At 36.7% G+C, this 21,348-nt stretch overlaps 1 protein-coding gene across 9 annotated transcripts in view; it reads right to left on the bottom strand.

Annotated features, from left to right (window-relative positions):
• The window catches only part of NFX1 (nuclear transcription factor, X-box binding 1), a 74,862-nt gene that overhangs the window by 27,390 nt on the left and 26,124 nt on the right, over positions 1 to 21,348 (bottom strand). For all 9 annotated transcript variants that reach the window (XR_015274533.1, XM_086843965.1, XM_086843968.1 and 6 more), the window contains 13 exons: positions 16,448 to 16,519; positions 14,623 to 14,762; positions 13,616 to 13,715; positions 13,262 to 13,479; positions 12,444 to 12,541; positions 11,025 to 11,055; positions 9,766 to 9,848; positions 9,117 to 9,225; positions 4,105 to 4,224; positions 3,353 to 3,432; positions 2,792 to 3,022; positions 2,439 to 2,512; positions 69 to 170 (listed from right to left, as the gene is read on the bottom strand). Coding sequence is in view for 8 of the 9 variants with exons in the window: in XM_086843965.1 (XP_086700091.1) it covers positions 69 to 170; positions 2,439 to 2,512; positions 2,792 to 3,022; positions 3,353 to 3,432; positions 4,105 to 4,224; positions 9,117 to 9,225; positions 9,766 to 9,848; positions 11,025 to 11,055; positions 12,444 to 12,541; positions 13,262 to 13,479; positions 13,616 to 13,715; positions 14,623 to 14,762; positions 16,448 to 16,519 (1,458 nt within the window). In the remaining variant the exon portion in view is untranslated. The remainder of the gene's footprint in view (positions 1 to 68; positions 171 to 2,438; positions 2,513 to 2,791; positions 3,023 to 3,352; positions 3,433 to 4,104; positions 4,225 to 9,116; positions 9,226 to 9,765; positions 9,849 to 11,024; positions 11,056 to 12,443; positions 12,542 to 13,261; positions 13,480 to 13,615; positions 13,716 to 14,622; positions 14,763 to 16,447; positions 16,520 to 21,348) is intronic.

Genomic DNA, 21,348 nt, shown 5'->3' with positions numbered 1-21,348 from the left:
TTTGCATGTTGTCTATGCTTCAGGTACACACAGAGGCTTCAAATACGTTACTACATGTATCTCCTTACCTGGCCTGCTTCATTTCTTTTTTCGTAATAAGCCTACTGATTTCCACTGAATCCCCAAGCTGGAGATCTGTTAGCTTAGTTGCTATAGATATAGCAGCTATTCTGAAAAAGAGAGTTGTAGATTTCATTTGAGGCAACACAAACTTCTGAAAAGGTATACAAAGGTGCAGATTTAACCTCTACATGCAAGAAGACAGACTGATCGCTTGCTCATTAGATTACAGAATGGAACTCTAGTTTTACATCCCCAAGTTTTAGTAGTCTAATCTAGGTATGTAAATCAAAAGTTTACTCTCATCTTCTTCAACTAGAAGTAACACTAACAAATGGACATGCTTCTCATGCAAGTTGAGATTATGCAAGGCTAATACTCTTTCTCCTCACTTGCTAATTATACAAACTACAGGTGACTATACTTTAATGGTAATTTTATCTGATTCTTTGTTAATCATATGCAACTAAAATCTGTTAAGTGAATTTATAATGTACTTCGATATTCACTTGAAAAATATAGTTACCACAATTCAAAAGGAAAGGACAAAATGCCTACTGAGATCATTACTATTTTCTTTATAAAGATTCTTCCTAATTCCCTTCAATAACAAGTCTTCCCAGCCTCCTTGGCTTGCTAAAACTTGTATAACTAAAATATAAAGGAATTTCTTATGAAAATATCCCACAGAATTTTCAAACTCCTAAAAATGAAACATTTTATCCTCTTGAACTATCTTTCCTGCTACAGTTCCTTGGGACATTCTTTCACAAACATTCACTGACAAAGCCCAAGTCTGTTTCATCATTTCTCTAAGATTTCTGAGAAAACTTGGATACTCCCCTAATTTGCTGACCTTTACTTTGTTGCGGTTTTTTTGTTTATGGTTTTTGCTGTTGTTGTTTTGGTTTGGTGATAGGCAGGAAAAAAAGGCAAACTTATCTCCACAAAATCAGAATAATCTTTCAGCAACCTGAACTGCTGAAGTTATCAAACCTAGCTGGCACGTTACTATCAGAAGTCAAGAGTGATTTGTAAGCACATGTGAACACATTTTAACTGATACAAATACTTGCTTTAAACAGAACAGTTTCTTTCCCGTCCTCTTGATTTGAGCTCTGATTAGAGAAATAAATACATACATATTCACCTTACACATGCAAGAACTCTCACTGACTTCAAAGAACCATTTTTCTTGCATGAATATTTTTGCACAGCCTGAGCTATAAAACAGCAGAGGAATAATAGCCTTCAAAAATCTGAACTTATAATTAATGACAAGCATTTGTCAATTTAAACTGGTATTTCAACATTGAGCCAGTCTTCTGATTTGCATTCATAATGGTGAAAATACCAAAAATACCAAACTTCTGTACATGTATCTTGCATTCAACTTAGTATTGACTATAACAGTTCTTGATTTGTTTCCAAGTATCAAATTTTCCTCCTCGTTTTCATTAGGTAATAAGTACCTCAACTAAGCTATCCTCTGTCACTACTTGAATACAGACAGTGCTCAGCAGAAACCAAGAAACATACCCTATGCTGGACTAGGATAAAAAAAAGGGTCCTCAGAGACCAGTTCTAAATAAAACCGTCATTAAGACAGGAAGAATCTCAGACTTTGGTCACCTATCAACTAGGATACAGAGCAGAACTCTGATCATATACCAACTCTCTAGACTAACTTATTTACTTCCTTTCAATCATAGCCTCAGAATAAGATTTTTAAATTATTATTATTATTACTGTTTTGCTATATTAGTTTCAAAAGTTCCAAAGCCCTACTTTTCTTCTTTTCCTTGTCCACTCCTTGCTCTCTCTCCTATGAGAGAGAAAAGTAAGTTTAGGAAATAGGATGGAGACTGTTGCAATAGAGTTGGGTAGGGCACAGTTTGCATTTTAAAACCCAAGATTTAGATGCCAAAGCTCTCCTGCCTAAATTTAGTTATTTCAGTATTACTTTAAATCACTCTTTAGCATCCATCACCTACTGACTAGGTTCAATCACACATGATTAGAAACTTGGACAGCAAGTCACACATAGACTGCAATCACCTACATGCAGAAGCCTGAACCTGGAATTGACAGATTTGTCTGTACTTAACTGCTCTGTGTCTGTAGAATAAAGCTCCACATATGGGAGAGCTGAGCTTCGACACACCACCACAGTGAGACAACAGTAAAGAAAATAAATATGTTCTAATACAGCATAGCTGGTATGAAAGCTCAGGGAAATACCAAAACCACCATATGTCAAGGTTCAAAAAAACATGAAAAAGTTTGTGAACTAAATATATTTAGTCAAGTCCGCAATTCAATCAAACTGTGAAGCAGTAAGTCCAGTAAGGAATTGAAAGAACTATTACCATACCAACCTTTGATATGTATTGGATGCTTCTGAGCAAATCATACTCTCCTTTCTTCTTCCACACTCACACTGAAGATCAACCTGCCGTATCACACAAGTAAGCAGCTTTTTAAAGTTTTGTCTTTTTATGGTCATGGAGGGATGTGAAGGATATAAATTTATTCATTTTAGAAGTCCTATTTTAGTGAAATAATGTCTAACTAAAAGTGATGAATAGTTTCATTTTTAAAAAAATCAGTATTTTAAGTTTACAGAAAAAGTGGCATGCTATATACAAATATATCACAACTGTTACTGGCTGATAATTAAACCCTACAATTCACCTGTGACTTGGCACTGAACTTTCTTTGGGTGTCTAACCTTTGCAGAGCAGGATGTTGTTGGGCAGGGTGAAGAAGGATGACATGGAGCCATACACGGGTGATTACAATATAGCCTTGGAATAATACATGGCTGTTTACACTCTTCATCTATAAGACATTCTCCTTTATGACAGATTCTTTTACATTTGTGCATTCCACATTTTAACATTTGATTGCAGCGAAGTCCACAGGAAATGTCAGTGAGATGACAAGGAATATTACTTCGCAGCTAAGAGAGGAAAGAAAGAAGATGACAACAGTAATAATTATCAGTGGAAATCTCAAAGTGCTGTTACTGTTCACACCTTCATTTGGCACTGTCCATGTAAGAATCCTATTACTAAAAGATCTTAGGTCAAAGAATGACTTTTGTTTTATACTATAGTCCAATACAGCAGCTGGTTTGAATGCATATGGAACTAAAGATCTACCTCTCCAATTTAATCACAATAAATTCCAGCTCCAGTAACATATTCCATTTCGAAGAAGACACAAAAATCTAAGTCTACAGTCCTAAAAGATTGTTTAGTATTCAAAAACATTAATTGTTCAGACTTACTTCATGCTTGCCCATACACCATTTCTGAGTGAGATAGGTACAGGGGGGACATTTCTCCTCACTATGACATGAATGGTACACTGCAGTCACAGAAATATAAAAGTCATAACAGTTTTATTAGCATACTTCAGTTGAATACATTAAAGGAGACACTAAAAACTATTAAACATGAGTGTGCATTTCAAACTACACAATTTATGGGAAGGATGATGCATTATAAAAGAATAACGTGTTATTTAAAGATTATGATTCCAAGTGTTTAGGTGAATGTTCTCTATATAAATTAAATAGCAGGCAATTTTCTAACTTATGAATAGGGTTATACTCCCAGGCAAAATCTGTCAGAAATTGATTGACCCATGCTTTTTATTTTGTGATCAGCCAATGTAATTCCAAGGAACACAGAAATTAACTGTTCACTGGATTATTTTACCACTTCAATAGAGCACTTGATCTTTGGAATACAGCATTTAATGTACTGTGACTAATAAGAAAAAATGCCAGTGCTTTTACCAGTGAGAAGTACCCCTAGTAGTATTCATTGCAAGTTTTAAAAGGTTGGCTTCTAAGTGTAGACCCTTTGATATATATTTTCAGATAAACCTATATGGACTGTTCTTCATTTGGATTAAAAGAACTCCAAATTAAAAAAAAAAAAAACAAAAACCAACCACACAACAAAACCAACCAACCAAAAAAAACAAACAAACAACAAAAATACACCCCCATCAAAACTAAATGGCTTGACTTACCTGGATGATCACAGTCATGTGGCCTGGTACATGTCTTTTTACACTCTGGTGGCTGAGTGCCACAGGGAACAGGGGGGTAAATCACAGATTCACCACAATAACAAGTTAACTCATCAAAACCTGCAAAAAGAAAAGTCAAATGTATCCTAATGGCTACATCTATTTGCATGTTTCCTCTGTGAGAAATCTTTACATAATGTGCAAATGTCTTACTCCAGCTTTGTTTTTTTAATATTAAGCCCTAATACTTGAAATTAGTGAATTAATTAGGTCTTGTGGCTCCTACAAGAAAACATCCAATGCTGACTTGTTTAGGAATTATGCTTTGCTTATAGAGTGGTTCTTTCACATGAATGTTTGAACCAGAGCAAGCAAAATGCTCATGTCAAGTTGAAAGCTTTGCTGTTCTACCTTTGACTTTAAAAAGGGGAGGTATCTCTTGAATTCCCTTCCAGAAGGCCCATCATTGAAATTTTGTGTTCCAAATTTCCCAACATTACTTTTTCAGACCAGTGTTTAGATTTTGTCATTTTGCCAAGTCCTGAATATAGTACTGTGAAGATTCCAAAGAAAATTACCAAAAGACAGCAAGTCTTCTTTATGGTATTTATTATTACATGGATCCTCATAAGCATCTTATGAATTTGTCCAAATACTTCAAACCAACTTTTGCATGTTTTGGAGGTTCTCTGTCTCAGGTAGTACCCATTTTATTCTGAGTTCATTTTTTTATCTTCTATGTGTGGGAAACAAACACAGATCTCACAGAATCTAAATCCTAGTGATAAAGTAATAGAAGTAATAGAAGTACTTACATAACATCACCTCAATGCAAACACTGCACAAAAATTAATACAATCAACTGCTTTTTTTTCAGACTATAAAAAAACTGGCAGACTGACTAGAATGCAAACTACAGTTCAAACACATAAATGCTTAGAAAAACAGAACACTAAGAAAACATTTGACATCATACAAAAGGAGATCTAAGAACAAAAAGAAAATGATTACTCTACAAACAAATAACGAGGTAGTGGCTCAGGGAAAACAGCAGAAAATGGTGGAGAAAGTAAGAGAATAAAGGGGCAACAAAAATACAAACCAACACAATTTTAACCTGAAAAGATGAGTGTTAAGGGACCTTCTGAATTCAGCAAGTTCTCTAACTCTGGAATCACAGGATTTTTCCTTCCTAGTCTCCCAAAGCAAAACCTGTTGAACTCTGAACATCCAAATGTTCCTACTGTCCCACTTCTGTAGATACTGATGGCTGGTAGTGAATATGCAGGTCCAGCCTGGGGCAGGACTGAACACACATTTCAGAGAGACGAGGCACACAAACATACATAGCAATAACATGATGACCAGATACACAGACTAACACAAAGCAAACTGAATAACAAGACTCAAGTAAAGAGAAATAGCAATAGCTAAAGTCATCTTCCTTCAATTCAGCTCATCAGAACTGAAGCCTATTAGAGAAGACACCCCCACACACACAATTCACTCCAAATTCAGATGCACACCACATTAATGAATCTGAAATACTAGCCCAGGCTCTGTCTAATATCCATGCCTGGACAGACTCCTTTCCCAGGCACTGGCTGAAACCTTGGATTTCCAGAATTTCTGGAATTTCCAGAGGAATATCTTCTCCAACTAGCTAATCAACCCAGCTTTGAAGTAAGCTTGTTTGAAAATGGCACACAATCCTCATCCTTCCATGTGCTGCCACCCAGATCAAGGGGTCGTTATAACGTAAGATCCCATTCTCCAGCTGTTCATACACGGGATACATCAATCTGGTCTCTCAGTTGCTAGCATAAAGACTATGTGCTCCCATGATCTGCAGCCAAGCCTCCAGCTGCTGGCACTCAAGAACTCTCACACACTGAACAGAGAATGAGACTACACTGAAAGATATTAAATCTTAACTATGACAGGACAGACAGCAGACATTAGGTGCACACATCTCTAGCTCTATCAGAGATATAAGTAAGCTGACCAACAGCTTCAATTATGAAAATGGTGTCTTTTTATTTTGCCTTCACTCCATTAGTCCATGCATCCACCTTGATTCCTACCAAATAATCTAACAAAATAATTTTTTCCCCATTAAAGTGACTTGAATGTGGCCGGATGCCCTGCACCCACCAAAGCTGCTCCATCGCTCCCCTCCACAGACAGGAGAAAGAAAATATAATGACTTGAGATAAGGAGCAGAAGAGGTCAGTCACCAAATACCATCATGGGTAAAACAGACTCAGCTTGGGGATACTGAGTTTATTTCTAATAAAATCAGAGGATACTGAGAAGTAAAATATATCTTAACAACACTTTTCCCCCACCCCTCCCTCTTTCCAAGGCTCTATCTCCTGCCCCCAGTGGTGCAGGGGTCAGAGAATGGGGCAGTTGATCACACATTGTTCTTGTTGCTTCTCAGGGAGAAGAGTCCTTCCCTGCTCCAGAGCTAGGTCCCTCCCATGGGGAGCTCTCCATGAACTTCTCCAGCCTAAGTCTGCCCCTCATACAACTGTTCTCCACAAACTGCTCCAGTATAGGTCACTGTTCCAAAGGGTGCTGTCCTTCAGTCAAAGCCTACTCCAATGTGGGTTCCCCCAGAGAGTCACAGGTAGGCAAGCAAGGAAACCTGCTTTAGTGCAAGCTCATCTCTCCACAGGTCTGCAGGTCCCTGCCAGGAGCTTGTTCCAGCACAGGACTCCCACCAGCTCTCAGCCTCTTTCAGGCATCCACCTGCTCCAGTGTGGGGCTCCTCTGTGGGCTGCAGGTGGACCTCTGTATCCCTGTTGACCTCCATGGGCTGTAGGGGCACAGCTGCTTCACCATGGTCTTCCCCAAAAGTTGCTCTGCTTCAGCACCTGAGCACCTCCTCCCCCTCCTTTTTTACTGATCTTAAGTGATCAGTGCATAGTTGCCCCATCTCCTCTCTGGAATCAACTACATCTGTTCAATAACTATTTTTACTTCTTAAATATGTCATCTCAGAGGTGTTACTGTTATTCCTGATTGGCTTAACCTTGGCCAGTGGTGGATCCATCTTAGAACCAGATGGCATTGACTCTGCTGGACATTAGGGAAGCTTCTAGCAGTTTCGCACAGAAGCCAATTCTGTAGCCCCTTACTTCCAAAACCTGGATGCAAACCCAGTACAGCCACTGGCCCCTGTTCAGCTACATCTATACCCAAATCTGCTATTTCTGCTATTATTAGTATGGTTATACCAGCATCACACAACTACACCAGAGCTCTGCTGGCCTTGAGAAATTTGACTCCCAAAAAGGTTCCCTATACCTCACTCCTTCACAATTACTTGTGGAGCTCAGATATTTCTCATCCTTATGGGTGAGGAACAGATGTGAAGTTTCCTATCTGAAACTTATTTCAGCTTTTCCATGTTTTTTATAATGTTCAGATAATAAAAAATAACCAGACTCAAGAAATTTCTGTTCCATCAGTTAAATCTCAGGCCAGATCCTACTCACTTGCCCATATATCTTCAAGCACAGCAGTTAGTAAAAAGAAATGTAATTTTTGCCTAAGGAGACTAAATTACAATAAATTACAGCAAATAAGAATGCTAGGGAGAACAAAATGTTATGGGTTAGAAGAAAGAAATAGAAAGCAAAAGTAGAAAAGATTCCTTCCCATGGAAAGGAAGCATGGGAAAGAGTAGTGCTTTGTTTTCCCTAACTACAGGTCTTGAAACAACATATAATACTCTATGCTTCAAAGCTACCAATCTTCCTTAGTGCAGGAAGATGAAAGACTAGACACTCTGGAAGACCTGAATGTTAGACAGCTACACCAGTTGGTTGCTATTGATGAGAAATTGTAAGTGAAGAATCTCATAATAAGAAATCCCTCATTTACAGTAATCAGGATAATGGGGACAGTGTGCAGAGAAGTCTGATCCAAAGGGCACAAATACATTATCTGAAAGCCTTTTTTTTTTTTTTTTTAATTTCTTAAATGCACTGTCTCTAATGCTGACATTGTTTATTTTCTTCAAGAGATGTATTCCTGTCTTGAGCTAGACTGCGTATGCAGAAAGAGACCCTGGCACAGAAAGGGACCACGCTTATCAGCACTGAGGAAATTACACTGGGAAAGTAAAGTACTTGAGAAGCACACAGAGGTGTACATGCACTCTAGACTGCACCACGATGTCAGCCCTCACCATTCCTAGCAAAAACAGCAGTGGAGATGAAAGCAGTGGCAAGAAATCCAATCTAATGAGTAGGTGAATGACTTAAAGCTAACCATACCATGACATTTGATACCATGGCTGATACAAACCAGCTGCAAAGTGCTGGTGAGACAGGTGAATCACAGTCAAGAGTGGCCTTCTGACTGCTGAGAAGGACTCACCATCAACTACAGGGTCAGAATCATATTGAATCATACAATGTATACCTCTGAAATCTCAAAAAGCAGCATCCAGGAAAACCAGGAGTAAGGAGTCTTTAAAGATACTGCTTAGTTGATTTACTTCTAGACACATTCAGAATGGGAAACTTCAGGGACACAAAGGTTTAAGCCAAATTACCATAAAAATCTGGTTCTTGAAGTAGGTAACTGCTTGTCCTGTATTCAGAAAAAATTCAGCAGGGAACACTGACCTCTAGATTGTATCACATTCAACAGTGAAGCAATTTACAATGGAGACATCCCATTCAACAATGGAGGCAATCCTTAGGTCTCCTTTAATCTGAGAGTGAAATACAATCCTCAAAAACATTGCAGCAATGTGGAGAAGTTTAATGACCTTAAATTGTAAACCCAGAATTCAGGGAAGAAAAACAACTGCTGAGAAAAATCCATGCATTCTGACTCAACTAGACCAGAAGTTACTAACAGGACTTCTGAGACATTAAGATTACTATTTTGTTTGGTCAGTGTGAAACAGATCACATTAACTGCGGAGAGTCAGATAAAGACATTAATGTATTTCTAGAGCAAATAACAATTACACATTTTTGAACATAACTCACTTGTTTGCCAGCATGTTTGACAACTTCCCCGATGACAGGGTTCTTCACATCTGTGAAGCCCACAGTTGAGTTTACGACCACAAACCAAAGAGCACTTATGTTCTGTGTCCTAAGAGACAGCAAAAAAGAAAAAGCAGAATTGAACTATAAACCATTTTTTTTTTCTTTTTCTCTTTGAGGTTCCAATCTACTTCTAATAATAGATTGACAAAACTGTAGAGGGCAAAAAATAGCTTAGGCCAAATTTATACAGTTTTTCTATCACTGTATGGATACACAAATTTGGAAGCAGATTCTGTTACAACTTCTGTTACAGACACAGCTACAAGGTTTATGCTTCTTCTATTAAGTAACATGCTTTCCCCTCTGCATTCTCCCTGGAATCACTGCATTGACAAAAAAGCACCTTTACACTGACTTAACTGTATTTAGGCTGAAATGTGGTTTTACATTTATAATAATATCTATAAAACAAAATTTGCAAAATAAATGTGCACACAAACTTTTTGAGCATGACCAACACAGCAAATAGAGAATGAAGATGCACAGAAATGGAAAGACACAAAAGAAAAAAAGACTGTTAACACCACAACCAAAATTAAACACACATCATTATCGAACAATTTTATAAAACCACTGGTAGACTTACCACACAGCAAACTTCATTACATTTGTGTCGTCCACATGATCTCTTCTTGTTGCATCGCTTGTCACACATGAATGTAATAGCAGCTATTAAAAAAAAAAAAAAAAAGCCCCCCAAAGTTCTAACTTTTAGGTCTTTGCATATGCTGAGAATAAAACCTGCAATCACAGGATTATGCTAAGGGTGTTGCAGGGCATGGTCTAGGAGAAACTAACACAGGGAAATCCAGCAAGCAAACATTTAAATTACTTTTTCTCCCTCACAATTATCCCCATGTGGGCACTTGCCTTTCTTTAAAGAAATCCTTATTCAAAAGGATTTTGGAAAGCAGAATACATTAAGCTAATTTATTTTCCCTTAACCATGACACATAAACTCCACACAATAGAACAAAGAAAACAGGATATTCTGATACAGTGAAGTAACATGAACATCCAGTTTAAGACTGCTTAAATTGGTGGAGCAGTAAAAGCCAGCCTAAAACAACTACTGCTATATCTTCATTAAACTACTGCTAGCAAAGAACATCCTTATTACCATACACAGCTAACAAAAGGGAATCACTTCTGGATTCCGTAAGAGCAAAGTCTTCATAGACAAAAGCTCATATTAAAAAATATGCATATTCCTTATATATCTTGTAAACAAATACCTCAGTAGACAGGGGTCTAGATTTCACTGAGGTGAATTTTGAGATGTTACATCCAGAATACCAAGAAGCATCAAATGGGAACTCTGTGCCATGGTCAGATGCAAAGACCAGCTGCAAAGATCAGCACCATACAATGTGAAGCAGAATCAAAGCTTGTATTTCCCCAGAAACATAGGCAATCTCAGAGCAAAATTATTACACTGAATCTGAGCTGTGCAAGTTGACCAAAAGTTATGATGGGGGAGCAGGAGGGGGATGGCAACCTATTGAATAGGGCAAGTGGCATAAGAAACTGTTCAAAATAAATCAGACATTGTCTGAAATCTTTGAACTCAAATGTGAAGAAGTCTTTCTTTATATAATGAAAATAATGAAATCTTTCTTTTAATAATGAAAACTGAAGATGTTTATTTTAAACCTTTTCCCAAACACAGCAGCATGACCAGTACCACAAATGAGCAGCTGAAATAACTAACTCAGCATAGAAGTACAGATAAAAGATGCAGTACAGATCAGCTGTTTGCCAACTTTGTCAATCAAACCCCAAATTACTATGAGCTTTAATAATTTTTAAACGATTTTACATTACGTATGTATCATAACCTTGTACCTTTATTTCTGAGAAGAGCACATGGGATTTCCTAGGAAACAAACAAGGAGCCATTAGATTAAAAGAGATGAAACAACTGAAACATACTTATCTAGAAAACACTTGGCCACATTAAAGAAGCACACTCACCTTCCATCTGTATAACATATATGTATACAAAAGCGAAAAAAAACTGGAAAAACATATCCTCAAATCTTTTAACACAATATTTGTTCCTTAAAAATTCCATACCAATTAAAAAAAAAACAACAAAAAAAACGCAGTTTTGTATTCTCCACCCTTAATTCATTAGAATTAAGTGTCACTGTAAACTGAGAGAATCAGACTTGTCCAAGAAACCAGAAATCTGTGTAATGGAAACAAATAGAGGTCTCCCAGAGAATACTGACAAAAGTGCAGAAATTTGTGCTTTGACCAACTGTCTCAAAACCGTAAGTCTGATGTAAGAGAGGAAGAAAGGAAGAAGCCAAATGTTATGATCTACAAAGTTATACGTAAAGACTTCAACATGAAAATAAAATGTGATGGACAAAAGTAATGTTGATGCTTGAACCACTCACCACAATTTTATATTCCACGCTGTCATTTCTCAGTATCACATTTTGCGTAACTGATTTAAATTATCACTGTAGTTCACTCTTTTTAAAGAAGCATCTTTCTGGTGTGTGAGAAACTTCAAAACTAAACCAACACCTCACTACTTTATTTCAGGATTCAAAATGCAATCTAAAGCCTTCTACCCCATAACTACCTTCAGCAAACTTGTAAGAGAAAACTGTTCCAATCTCTAGCAAACTCTCATTTCTTTGCACCTACAGACTCATATATTCAAAAGGCATCTCTCCTTGCAAATGATACATAAGAGGTCAGAAAAGTCATCAAAGCTTCTGTGACAGTAGCCAAAAATTTCAAAGCTATGATTACAGAAAGCAGCATAGCTTAAAAATATAATAATTACTAAATAACAGCCGAGGATCTGCAGGATCACTGCACAAATGTACAAAGAACAGGAAGCAGTAACAACATAGTCTCTGCATAAACTTCTGCAAGGAGACTACACCCTAATACTATAAAGTTTTAATTAGACTGTCTTTCTTCTCTCAGTTTACTCTTGGCAACTCTACCAATTCCTTACGCTAAAAAAATAATTTAGAATGAAAGAATAATATAGGATTTTGCAGATTGTTTACACTAATAGAACTCTGTTCAAACTCTGCCAAAATACTTTAAAAATTGCCTTCATGGTAAAAAGCATGTTACCACTTCACAAGTATAAACTAGATACCATCTATCAGTTAGTATACAACATGGGTTCTTGCAACTAAGGAGCACAGCACTTCTTTATCCTTTTTCAGCTCCTTTTTCTCCACAGCTTTAAAAAGCAGCAAAGATTACCTGTCTCTGTGGTTACACACTCACCTTTTTTTTGAAGCCACACCTACAATAAATATTTGATGTGTGAGAACATGGTCTACAGTCTCCTTCATGGCAAAGGCTTTCACATGTATGAATGAACTCTAGAAAAATGAAAATACAAATATTAAGAATAAAAAAAATTCTATGACCTGGAACTTCACATTTATTAGGATAAATATGGTCAATGATAGTAAGCTTATGCACAGCTGGGTTTTATTTCCTTATTTTAAAGCATTATTATGAATAATAGAGCCAGACTGCAGGCTCTGCAGCGGTTTTTACACTCATTTTGGTTAAAACTCAAAATCACTAATAAAATATTTATTTCTTGAAATTAAACATTTAAAGGCCACATTTTGTTTTGAAAACTATTGATATCAAAGGATTAATCTAAGAATAAAGACTGTGTCCATGTACTTTTAACAAAGAAACAGGTGTGCCCTGCTTCCAGAACAAGGGAAGATGAAGGGAAGATAAAGGGACTGGGTGAGTGAGTACCTCTGGCTTGGGAATGCAATCACAGCCATAATAAGACCATAAAAAGACTGAACCAAAAGGAGAGGTTTATGGCAATAAGTAATTATAATATGTATGAGATTTCTGTGAACTGTGAAGCATATGTATGTAATTAAGGTATATAAACAACATGCTTGCAGAGAATCAGAATGCACACTAGATGAAGCTATCCCCCCTGCAGCTGGTGCTGCAGTGAAGAATGCCTGCTTCTTAATGCTGCACTGGTTTTGAGGAGTTCTATTCACCTGACTTTCAGGGACACTATGAGGTACTTCAAATACTCTGATACAGAAATTTCTAATTACCATAGCTACCACAAGAAAGAGGTTTGCCACATGTTTTTCCACACGATGGGATAGGATCTGTGCAAATTTTACGTTCAACACATCCTAGTTCCAGTAACTTGCTGAGAGGAGTCTGACCACAGGGACAACGATATACGACTTGTGGAAGTCGTGGACAGAGCTGGCAAGGCTGAGGATGGCATACTTGCTTACAGTTGTGCCTCCCACAATTTAATTTTCTGGAAAAAAATTCAAGAAACAAAAGAGAAAACAAGAAAAAAATTAAAAGGAGAATTATCTAAGAGTATCACAATAAGTCATTGTGAATAGAAAAAAACCCTCTGTTTTTAAAAGCCCAAGTTATAGTGATCTTACTTGCCACATATATTCTGACATGAGAAACTCCCAAAACCGTCGGAGAATTCTTCCTTTGATCCACACAGTACTTCTTTAAAGTTGCTTCCACAGTAACACACTAAAAGAAAGCAATATTTCACAGAAGACAACATGAGAGTATCATGACAAAACATCTCCAGCAAATATAAAAGGAGTGAAAAATTGTTAGTCAATTTTTAGAAGGATAAAGAAGTTGCTCCTCTTTAGATTTATTTCATCAATGAAAGTTTTTTGTCATACAGAAGTTGGAATTCCAGCATTATTTGTTTTGATAAAGTGGTACTATTTGCACAAGAAGTTAATTTATTAAAGCAGTATACATTACAAGTTAATTATTACCTTAAAAGTTTAGAAAATTAACTTGGGATTTTCTGTATAAACTGTTCTATGAAGTTATTTATATACTGGCATACCTACTCAATCAATTTAATTTTCATTCAAGACTAAATTTAGAAAATTTTAATAGAAATCATGACAAGCTTGTTGAAATGTGCTTTCCTATGCCTTTTTCTATTTTCTTCCATGTACTATCTAATTAATTCTTATAATTAAAATAAAAAATATTCAGTAGGATCAAAGGACAATTCAGGTAAGAAAGGACTAGTTAATCCAAACCCTTACCTAAAGCACAGTCAGCAATGAGATCAGACCACATAATTCAAGTGTTTTATTCAGTTGGTCTTGAAAACCCCAAGAAAAGAGGTTTCCCTTACAGCTAGTAAGACAATTTAAGCTGATTGTCTCTCATCCTTCACATATGCATAGCCTGTCTCTGTCTTCTTAAATTACTTACTAGCTACTGAAAGGTAATCTCATCCCTCACAAGCTGAGGAAGTCCAGTATCACCAGCCTGTCCTAATAAGTCACATGTCCCAACAGTCTAATCATCGTGGCAGGATTCCAACAATAATACTGATCCTTCCCCCCCACCCTGCTCTTGTTTTCATTGTATAGGGTGGATTTCTGTAAAGGATTTCAGTACTTACCTTGTTGTACTGTTAACTGGCAAGGTGAACATTTTCCTGCATGGCACACTTGAGTACAGCTGTGCTTTCCACAGTTTAAAGTATTTCCACATACATTAGAACAATGAATTTTTGTTGACTGGCCACAGCGAACCGAATGACTGTAGAGAAATGACACCACAGCCTATCAGCTACCTTGATATCTATACAGTATTTAATAAAAAGAGAAATACATTTTCAATAAAATGCCAAAATCTTCAAAAGGCAGCATAACTTATTAATTGAAGTTTTTAGGAAATAACACCCCTAGTTTTTCCCTTGCTTCCCCTCTTCCACCTCACTGAAGTAAAACACCTATCAGAGTAATTAGTATACAGAATTTTTCCTGAAGAAAGAGGGGGGAAACAATGCAAGATGAGGTGACACTAAAACTTGAACCTAATGTATTAACTCATATATGCATTGTCAGAAAAGCAGATATTTCCAATACAGACATCTTTCTGAAGACTTAAACAATCCTAAATTCATTTAAGACAATGAAGACAGGGACAGGGCCTTAACAGTGGGTCAGATGTCTACGAAAATAACTGAGTTTTTAATTAAACTGTCCAAAAATGGGACAAAATCAATTCTTCTATTTTTTTCAACCCTGGGAGGCTCATACAATGGCTGTAAAACTCAAAATAGTAGTTTTAAAACATCCTAAAGCTGGTGATGCCATGCCATATACCCTGTATGCTTATACAGTACATATGAGATGTACTGCTTCTTTCGAAGCAGGTTTTAAGTATCAAATGTACTATTACAAAAAAATCAGCAATCTGGTGAAGTAGCTGACATCTGGAAGAAAAAAAAAAGTTGATGCGTCTATTACACTTTTAAATTAAAGGAGTCAGAAAAACAACAAAGTAAAATCCTAACCAAAATAAGCAACCCCCATAAACAATAAAAGGAGGTAATATTACTATGGAAGATAAAATTCAGTAATCTAGAAGCAACCCATTTTTCTGCTGAAGACAAAGTGCTTTTATCTACAAGTACCTTCACAGAAATTGCAGTACCTTCTTCTGAAAAATTAAGATTGTGCAGTATTAGATTCAAACTCTGAGAAATAATTGTAAAAATCTGAAAATGAAATCTTGCTCTGAAACATTGAAATCAGTTTATATTTGTTTTGGTTCTGTAAACAAGCTCAGGCAAACAATTTATTACACAGAATCAGTTGCAGGTAACTAGAAAAAGGGATTCTAAAAACCCAGGCCAACTGATTAGGAGAGACCATGCATAATATAGGCATTACCATATTGCTATGGCAATAACACTATATGCACCAAACATGCAAGGAAAAGAGAGTCTGGAATACACTATAGACATCTCTGTACAGTTTGTGAGGAAAGTAGATTATTTTTGAATTATTATTTCTGAAATTAAGTAATTTAAGACCTCATTTCATTCATATACAAAAGAAGGGAACCTACTTCTACTAAATTTTCTGAGTCTTCTAGCAAATAAAACGAATAAATACTAGTGTGAGATTTCAAAATCAAATCTGAATCAACTCACAGACTGCTCAGAAAATTCAGCTACATGTATCATAAATTTACACATCTTTTTTGTTATTTTTAGTTTATTTCTTGAAAATTTTAAAGTAACTGCACTTTTTAAAAAATATAAAATTTTCAAATCATTTTAACCCCAAATAAAAGTTACAGCTCAGATTAAAATTTGTTCAGCATATTTTTAGTAAATTATAAGAAAGAAAAAGATTAGTATATAAAATTTTGAACTGTTCTTTTCTTTGTTTATAATAACTCAACTTTTGTTTGCATAGCAGAATCATTCTTACCTTGTTTGCCCACATTCACATGTTTTTGTCACAAAGGCTGGGCACGAAGGGCAAGGTCCTGGGTGGCACAGACTTAGAAGTAAGTCAAAAAAGCAAAGTTAACTTTAGATTTATTATACTCCCAGAGACACAATCCCCCATGACCCAACCTCAGTGCATTATCAGGACATTATACAGGACTCCCACACTCACTCCTGCAAGGTGTGAAAGCAGTCTTAACACAAGCAAAAAATATTTTATTATTACAACTGCACCAGTCCCAAAGACAACCAATGTTGAAGGAAAAACTATTCCTACTGCTGTCAAAGCAACAGTACTACTAACAAATCAACTCTGCTACTGACACGTTTGTTATTTTGCATTTCACCAGCAAACATGCATCAACTCAATTGTGCTCATCATTGTTAACACCCAAAACAATCATCTTATGTCCAAACCATTAACATATTTATTTCTTCAGTGATCTTAAACACAACAGTGATAGAAACTTCTCTATTAATTTCTTCTTTTGAGCTGCTTTTGGTTTTATCTTTGAACACAGCATTTCTAGTCCCACCAATAAGGGGTGTTGCTCCTCTTCCTGTAAGGTAACATATGGGAGACACAGCAAGCCTACCTCAGTTTTCTTCTTACCATCAAAGATGATCTCCTGTGAGTGTCATCAATTCCAGTCCTTTACATAACAGATCTTACCTCCTACTTCAAGAAACACTAGATGTTCCCTATCTGCATGTAAGACCTTAGCTAGGTACAGACAACCCCAGGTTTGTGAAATTACGCTTAATTATTTTGTCTGTACTCTTCTGTAGCCAGCTCCCAGTTCCCTTCACTTGCAAAAACAGCAGCTCTCATTTGGAGCAATTATTGTGGCCAGGACTGACCAGCACAGACATCCTAGCCGAAAGAAAAAGAAAAAACCCAAAACCATCAGAAAGTCACATAAACACAGACTACCTAGTTATATGGTAACTACTAAATTCCTCAAGGATAGCAACCATTCAAGTACTAATTCATACACCAGTTACTACAGTCGTACTCAGTATAATTGAGTCATGCCTCCAGCTTGTCAAGAGTGGTATGGCTTCCTTTCTTCCTCTACCACTCCTCCCAGTTGACAATAAGGCCTAATCTATCACTCAGTCTATGCCAGCCCTAACAGTAAAGCCAAGCAATTACACAATAAACCAATTCAAAACAATGAAAAATCCCCATCACATAAAACAAATCCAAAAAACAAACAACCAAAACCACCATAGCCCTCTACCTTTTGACAAGTCAGTTTTATGACATGGTGAAGAGTTGAAAAAGCACCAAAGCAGGCACAAGGAAAGGGAGAAAAAAAGAAAAACTGTATGGATACACAGTAAAGAAGGAAGAAAGCAAAACCACTGAATTGATTAAAACTGTACTGTGGAACTTCAGACAATGAGAATTAAAAAGCATTCTGCAACATACAAGAAAACCTATCGCAGAAGAAAACCTCTTGTAAAAGGACTGCACCATATATTTCACTGTCTTGACTTCAACTGACTTCAATTCCTATAGATCCATGCAGGATTCTAAAGGCTGCATGCCGACTTATGAATTTAGGAATCAGATTAAAGTAGACAAATTCAAAATACTATGATTTCCAGGTCATAACCTGGAGAAGTGAGAAGATATCATCTTCAGAAGTCTTGTCATGTTAAGTTTTTTACCTGGTGTATTGTTTCTGTCAACATTCTCATGTAGAAGCAATGCTAAGATTTCTTCCATAACCCCACTCCTACAACACTTTCTGATGATACACATCACACATATGTGTGATACACATATCACACAACAATTTATATTGATCATAAATATTTTAAAGTTATAAATACCAACAATAGTAGACTGCAGTTTTACAGTAAGTTTCCTTTTGTTAGAACAGTACCAACAGTTAAATTTTCAGACACCTCAAAGTTTTGACAATGTGTGTTTCTGAGACCGCTTTCTGACTTCCTGTTAATATGAACAAGGAAATTCTAGCAATGCAAAAACTAATGCTTTGAAAGAAAACTTCTGACTTTTGAAATACATATTCTTTATGCATCCCTACAGATACACATGCAAAAGTTTCTGGTACAATTTAGTTTAGGCAGAAGCTACAATATGGCCACAGTTCTACGATATACTTGATCCATACAACAACAATTGAAATTCAAATTTCATTCAGCACAGAGACATGCACCAGAAGTGCAGAAAATGCCCCTTAGATGATAAAGATGGATGATACCTTTAAAGTTTTACTCCTGGTTTAGGGGATTAAGCAAAAAGCTAAGTTAAATGATTTGAAGTATTGCAAACTAAACTCAAAAAGACAGGCTGAAGACATCAGTATTAACTTCTGTTTGGTGAATGCCAAAGTTTTTTTCAACTGAAATTTCATTATCTATCATTAGCATATAGGATTATTCTGCAGTTTACTGCTGCTTCTCTAGAGAACTGGTGTGCATGAAAAGTTGTGAAGATAGATACATCTAAACTGAAGAAAAATTAAACTTCCATTTGCTGGACAGTGAAAACACTAGATACTGTAACAGAGCAAAAAAGAGACTTCTACTGCTGTAGAAAAAATTACAGCACCAAAGATCTACGAAGGAAGTCCATCTACTAAAATTTAAATAGAAAATTTACTGCCTTTGTAAGACCTCTTTCAAATGCTCTCAAGGGCTTGCATAGTTCCAGCTGGCAGGGAGAATTTCAGAGTCTTAAAAGAATTTTTGCTTTGTCATGAAGTTTATTATCAGGAACATTTTATTGAAAGTTAAGCTAAATGTTTCTTTGATGTAGAACCTAACACCGCAAAAGCAATTTCAGTGTTTTTAAACTAAAAATGTGAAGAGAACTCACCTTGAGAAGTGCTATACATGTCACAGCACAACATTCCCCTTTCAAACAGCTGCTTGCCTGTTCCTCAGCTCTGCCAAATTGGCTCTTTATATAAATGGTTACCATTTCAACAAATCTGAGTAAATACTAGACTTATTACTAAATCATTTTATGTGCTCAGACTTGAGCAGCAGGCTTACTTCCAGATGGTTCCTTAGCACTGTGTGGCTAACACCATTAGTATTATTTAGCTAAAAATAGATGACTAAGAGCTTATGCTCACTGTTTAATACCAAACTGCCTTCTTTAGAAACTTTCACATAATCTTGTGCAGTTGTCTGCAAGAAATGTATCATTTTAAGAAATTTTCCCAACTGAGATGACTAGAGGCTTGGTTGCAGGGAATTTTAGGGGAAAACCCTCCCAGCCAAGGCCTGGGCTCTGGCCAAGCCCTGGCCCTGGCTGGTCAGGAAGTGTGCCATCAGATTCAGAAGTTTCTGTGCTAAAAACATAATCAAGTCACTCTGACTTGCTGATATGGGCCTATAAAAGCTGGACCCACTTTTGGGGCAAATTTGGAGACCTCACCTACTGGTGGATTCACCACGTAGGATTTTCCAAATAGCGGGGAAGGGCTCTCCAGGTCCTCACTGCAAAATGGGGCTTCCCAGCGACTGCGGACTCTGGATGATGGTAAAGTATTTAGGCAACTGGTGATGTATTGATCTTCCTCGACCACTATCCTTTCTCATGTATAGTAATGACTAGGCGCGTTACCTTGCTTATTTTTGCTTGTTGCTAAAACCAAGCATGTAGTTTTATTAAATGTATAATTTTACTTTTGTGTTACCTTAATATTCATTGTAAAATAAGAAGACCATTCTTTCCATTGATGTCTATGTCTTTTAAATCACCCCCATCAATTGGCGTAACACCAGTGTAAATTACCTTTACTAATTTTCACCAGAGTGGGGTGTGGTGTTGAAAAGGAAAAACAAAACTGTTTTTAAGATATCTGCAAACAGATATCAGATATCAGAAACAGTTCTGGTTCAAACCTTATCACTTTATGGGAACATGTGAGAGGAGGGGAAAATGGCACCCAGGAAATCCACAGTCCAAATAAAAAAATACTTGCAAGAAAAAGTTCTGAGATCATCTAAACTTAAGCAAGAATCATGAAATAAATTCCTGCCCCAGGTGGTGACATCTAACCTTGAGCACTCACTTCAAGAAAATCTCTGCCCAGACATAGATGCTCAGATAATCCAGACTTACTATCTGCATTAAAATAATAAAGCTCTGCATTTTTAACTCCACCACTGATACAGCAAGATGGAACAAAGCTTCTACTTGCTTTCTGATACAGCAGATGTGTCCTCAAAAATACCAAAGATTCCCATATGGGAGAAAGAAGAGTCCAAAATATACTGAGCAATATCCAAAACTGAGTAACACTAATATTGAAAATGCATTCCTCTCCAGTTCACTATCATAAGTTGGAGACTGTCAAGAACATCTATTATCTTGATCTGCATGCCTACTGCTGCCTTACCTCCAGGCCTGGATGATCTCATCATTCACGTGAAAGAAAAAGATGAATGGTAATGTTTTTAAATATGATACAACTGGCCACAAATTTGAACTCAATTTTCACAGCTTTTATGCAGATCAGACTTTAAGAGACTAAGAATCTGTAGTGCCTCCAACGTCATAATATTGGTCACTACTCTTCAGAAGACTTCTAGAAAAGAATGCCAAGGACTGAGCCTCTGCTGTAGACTATGACAGGAAAGAAGAGAACAACATCTGCTTCCAAGCCCTACAGGAAAGTTTTTCAGGCAACAAATTGCAGTTAGGAGTTCTCAAAGTGATTAAGAAGTCTGCTTATTTCTGACCAGGCAAAAGATATGTCCACGAACATATGCCTCTCCTGAGATGGAGGCCTACAGCTGGTCTCAAAGAGAATCAGTGTTCTGTTCTGGGTAACAGCTATACCAAGTGTAGTCTGAAAGTCAATCTGATCTAGCATGATTCTATAAATTCAG

This window comes from Cyanistes caeruleus, chromosome 1 (assembly GCF_971803275.1).
Source record: "Cyanistes caeruleus chromosome 1, bCyaCae1.hap1.1, whole genome shotgun sequence".
NCBI classification, from domain to species: Eukaryota; Metazoa; Chordata; class Aves; order Passeriformes; family Paridae; genus Cyanistes; species Cyanistes caeruleus.
The sequence above is the reverse complement of the archived record's forward strand: the minus strand, read 5'-3'. Positions and strand labels throughout refer to the sequence as shown.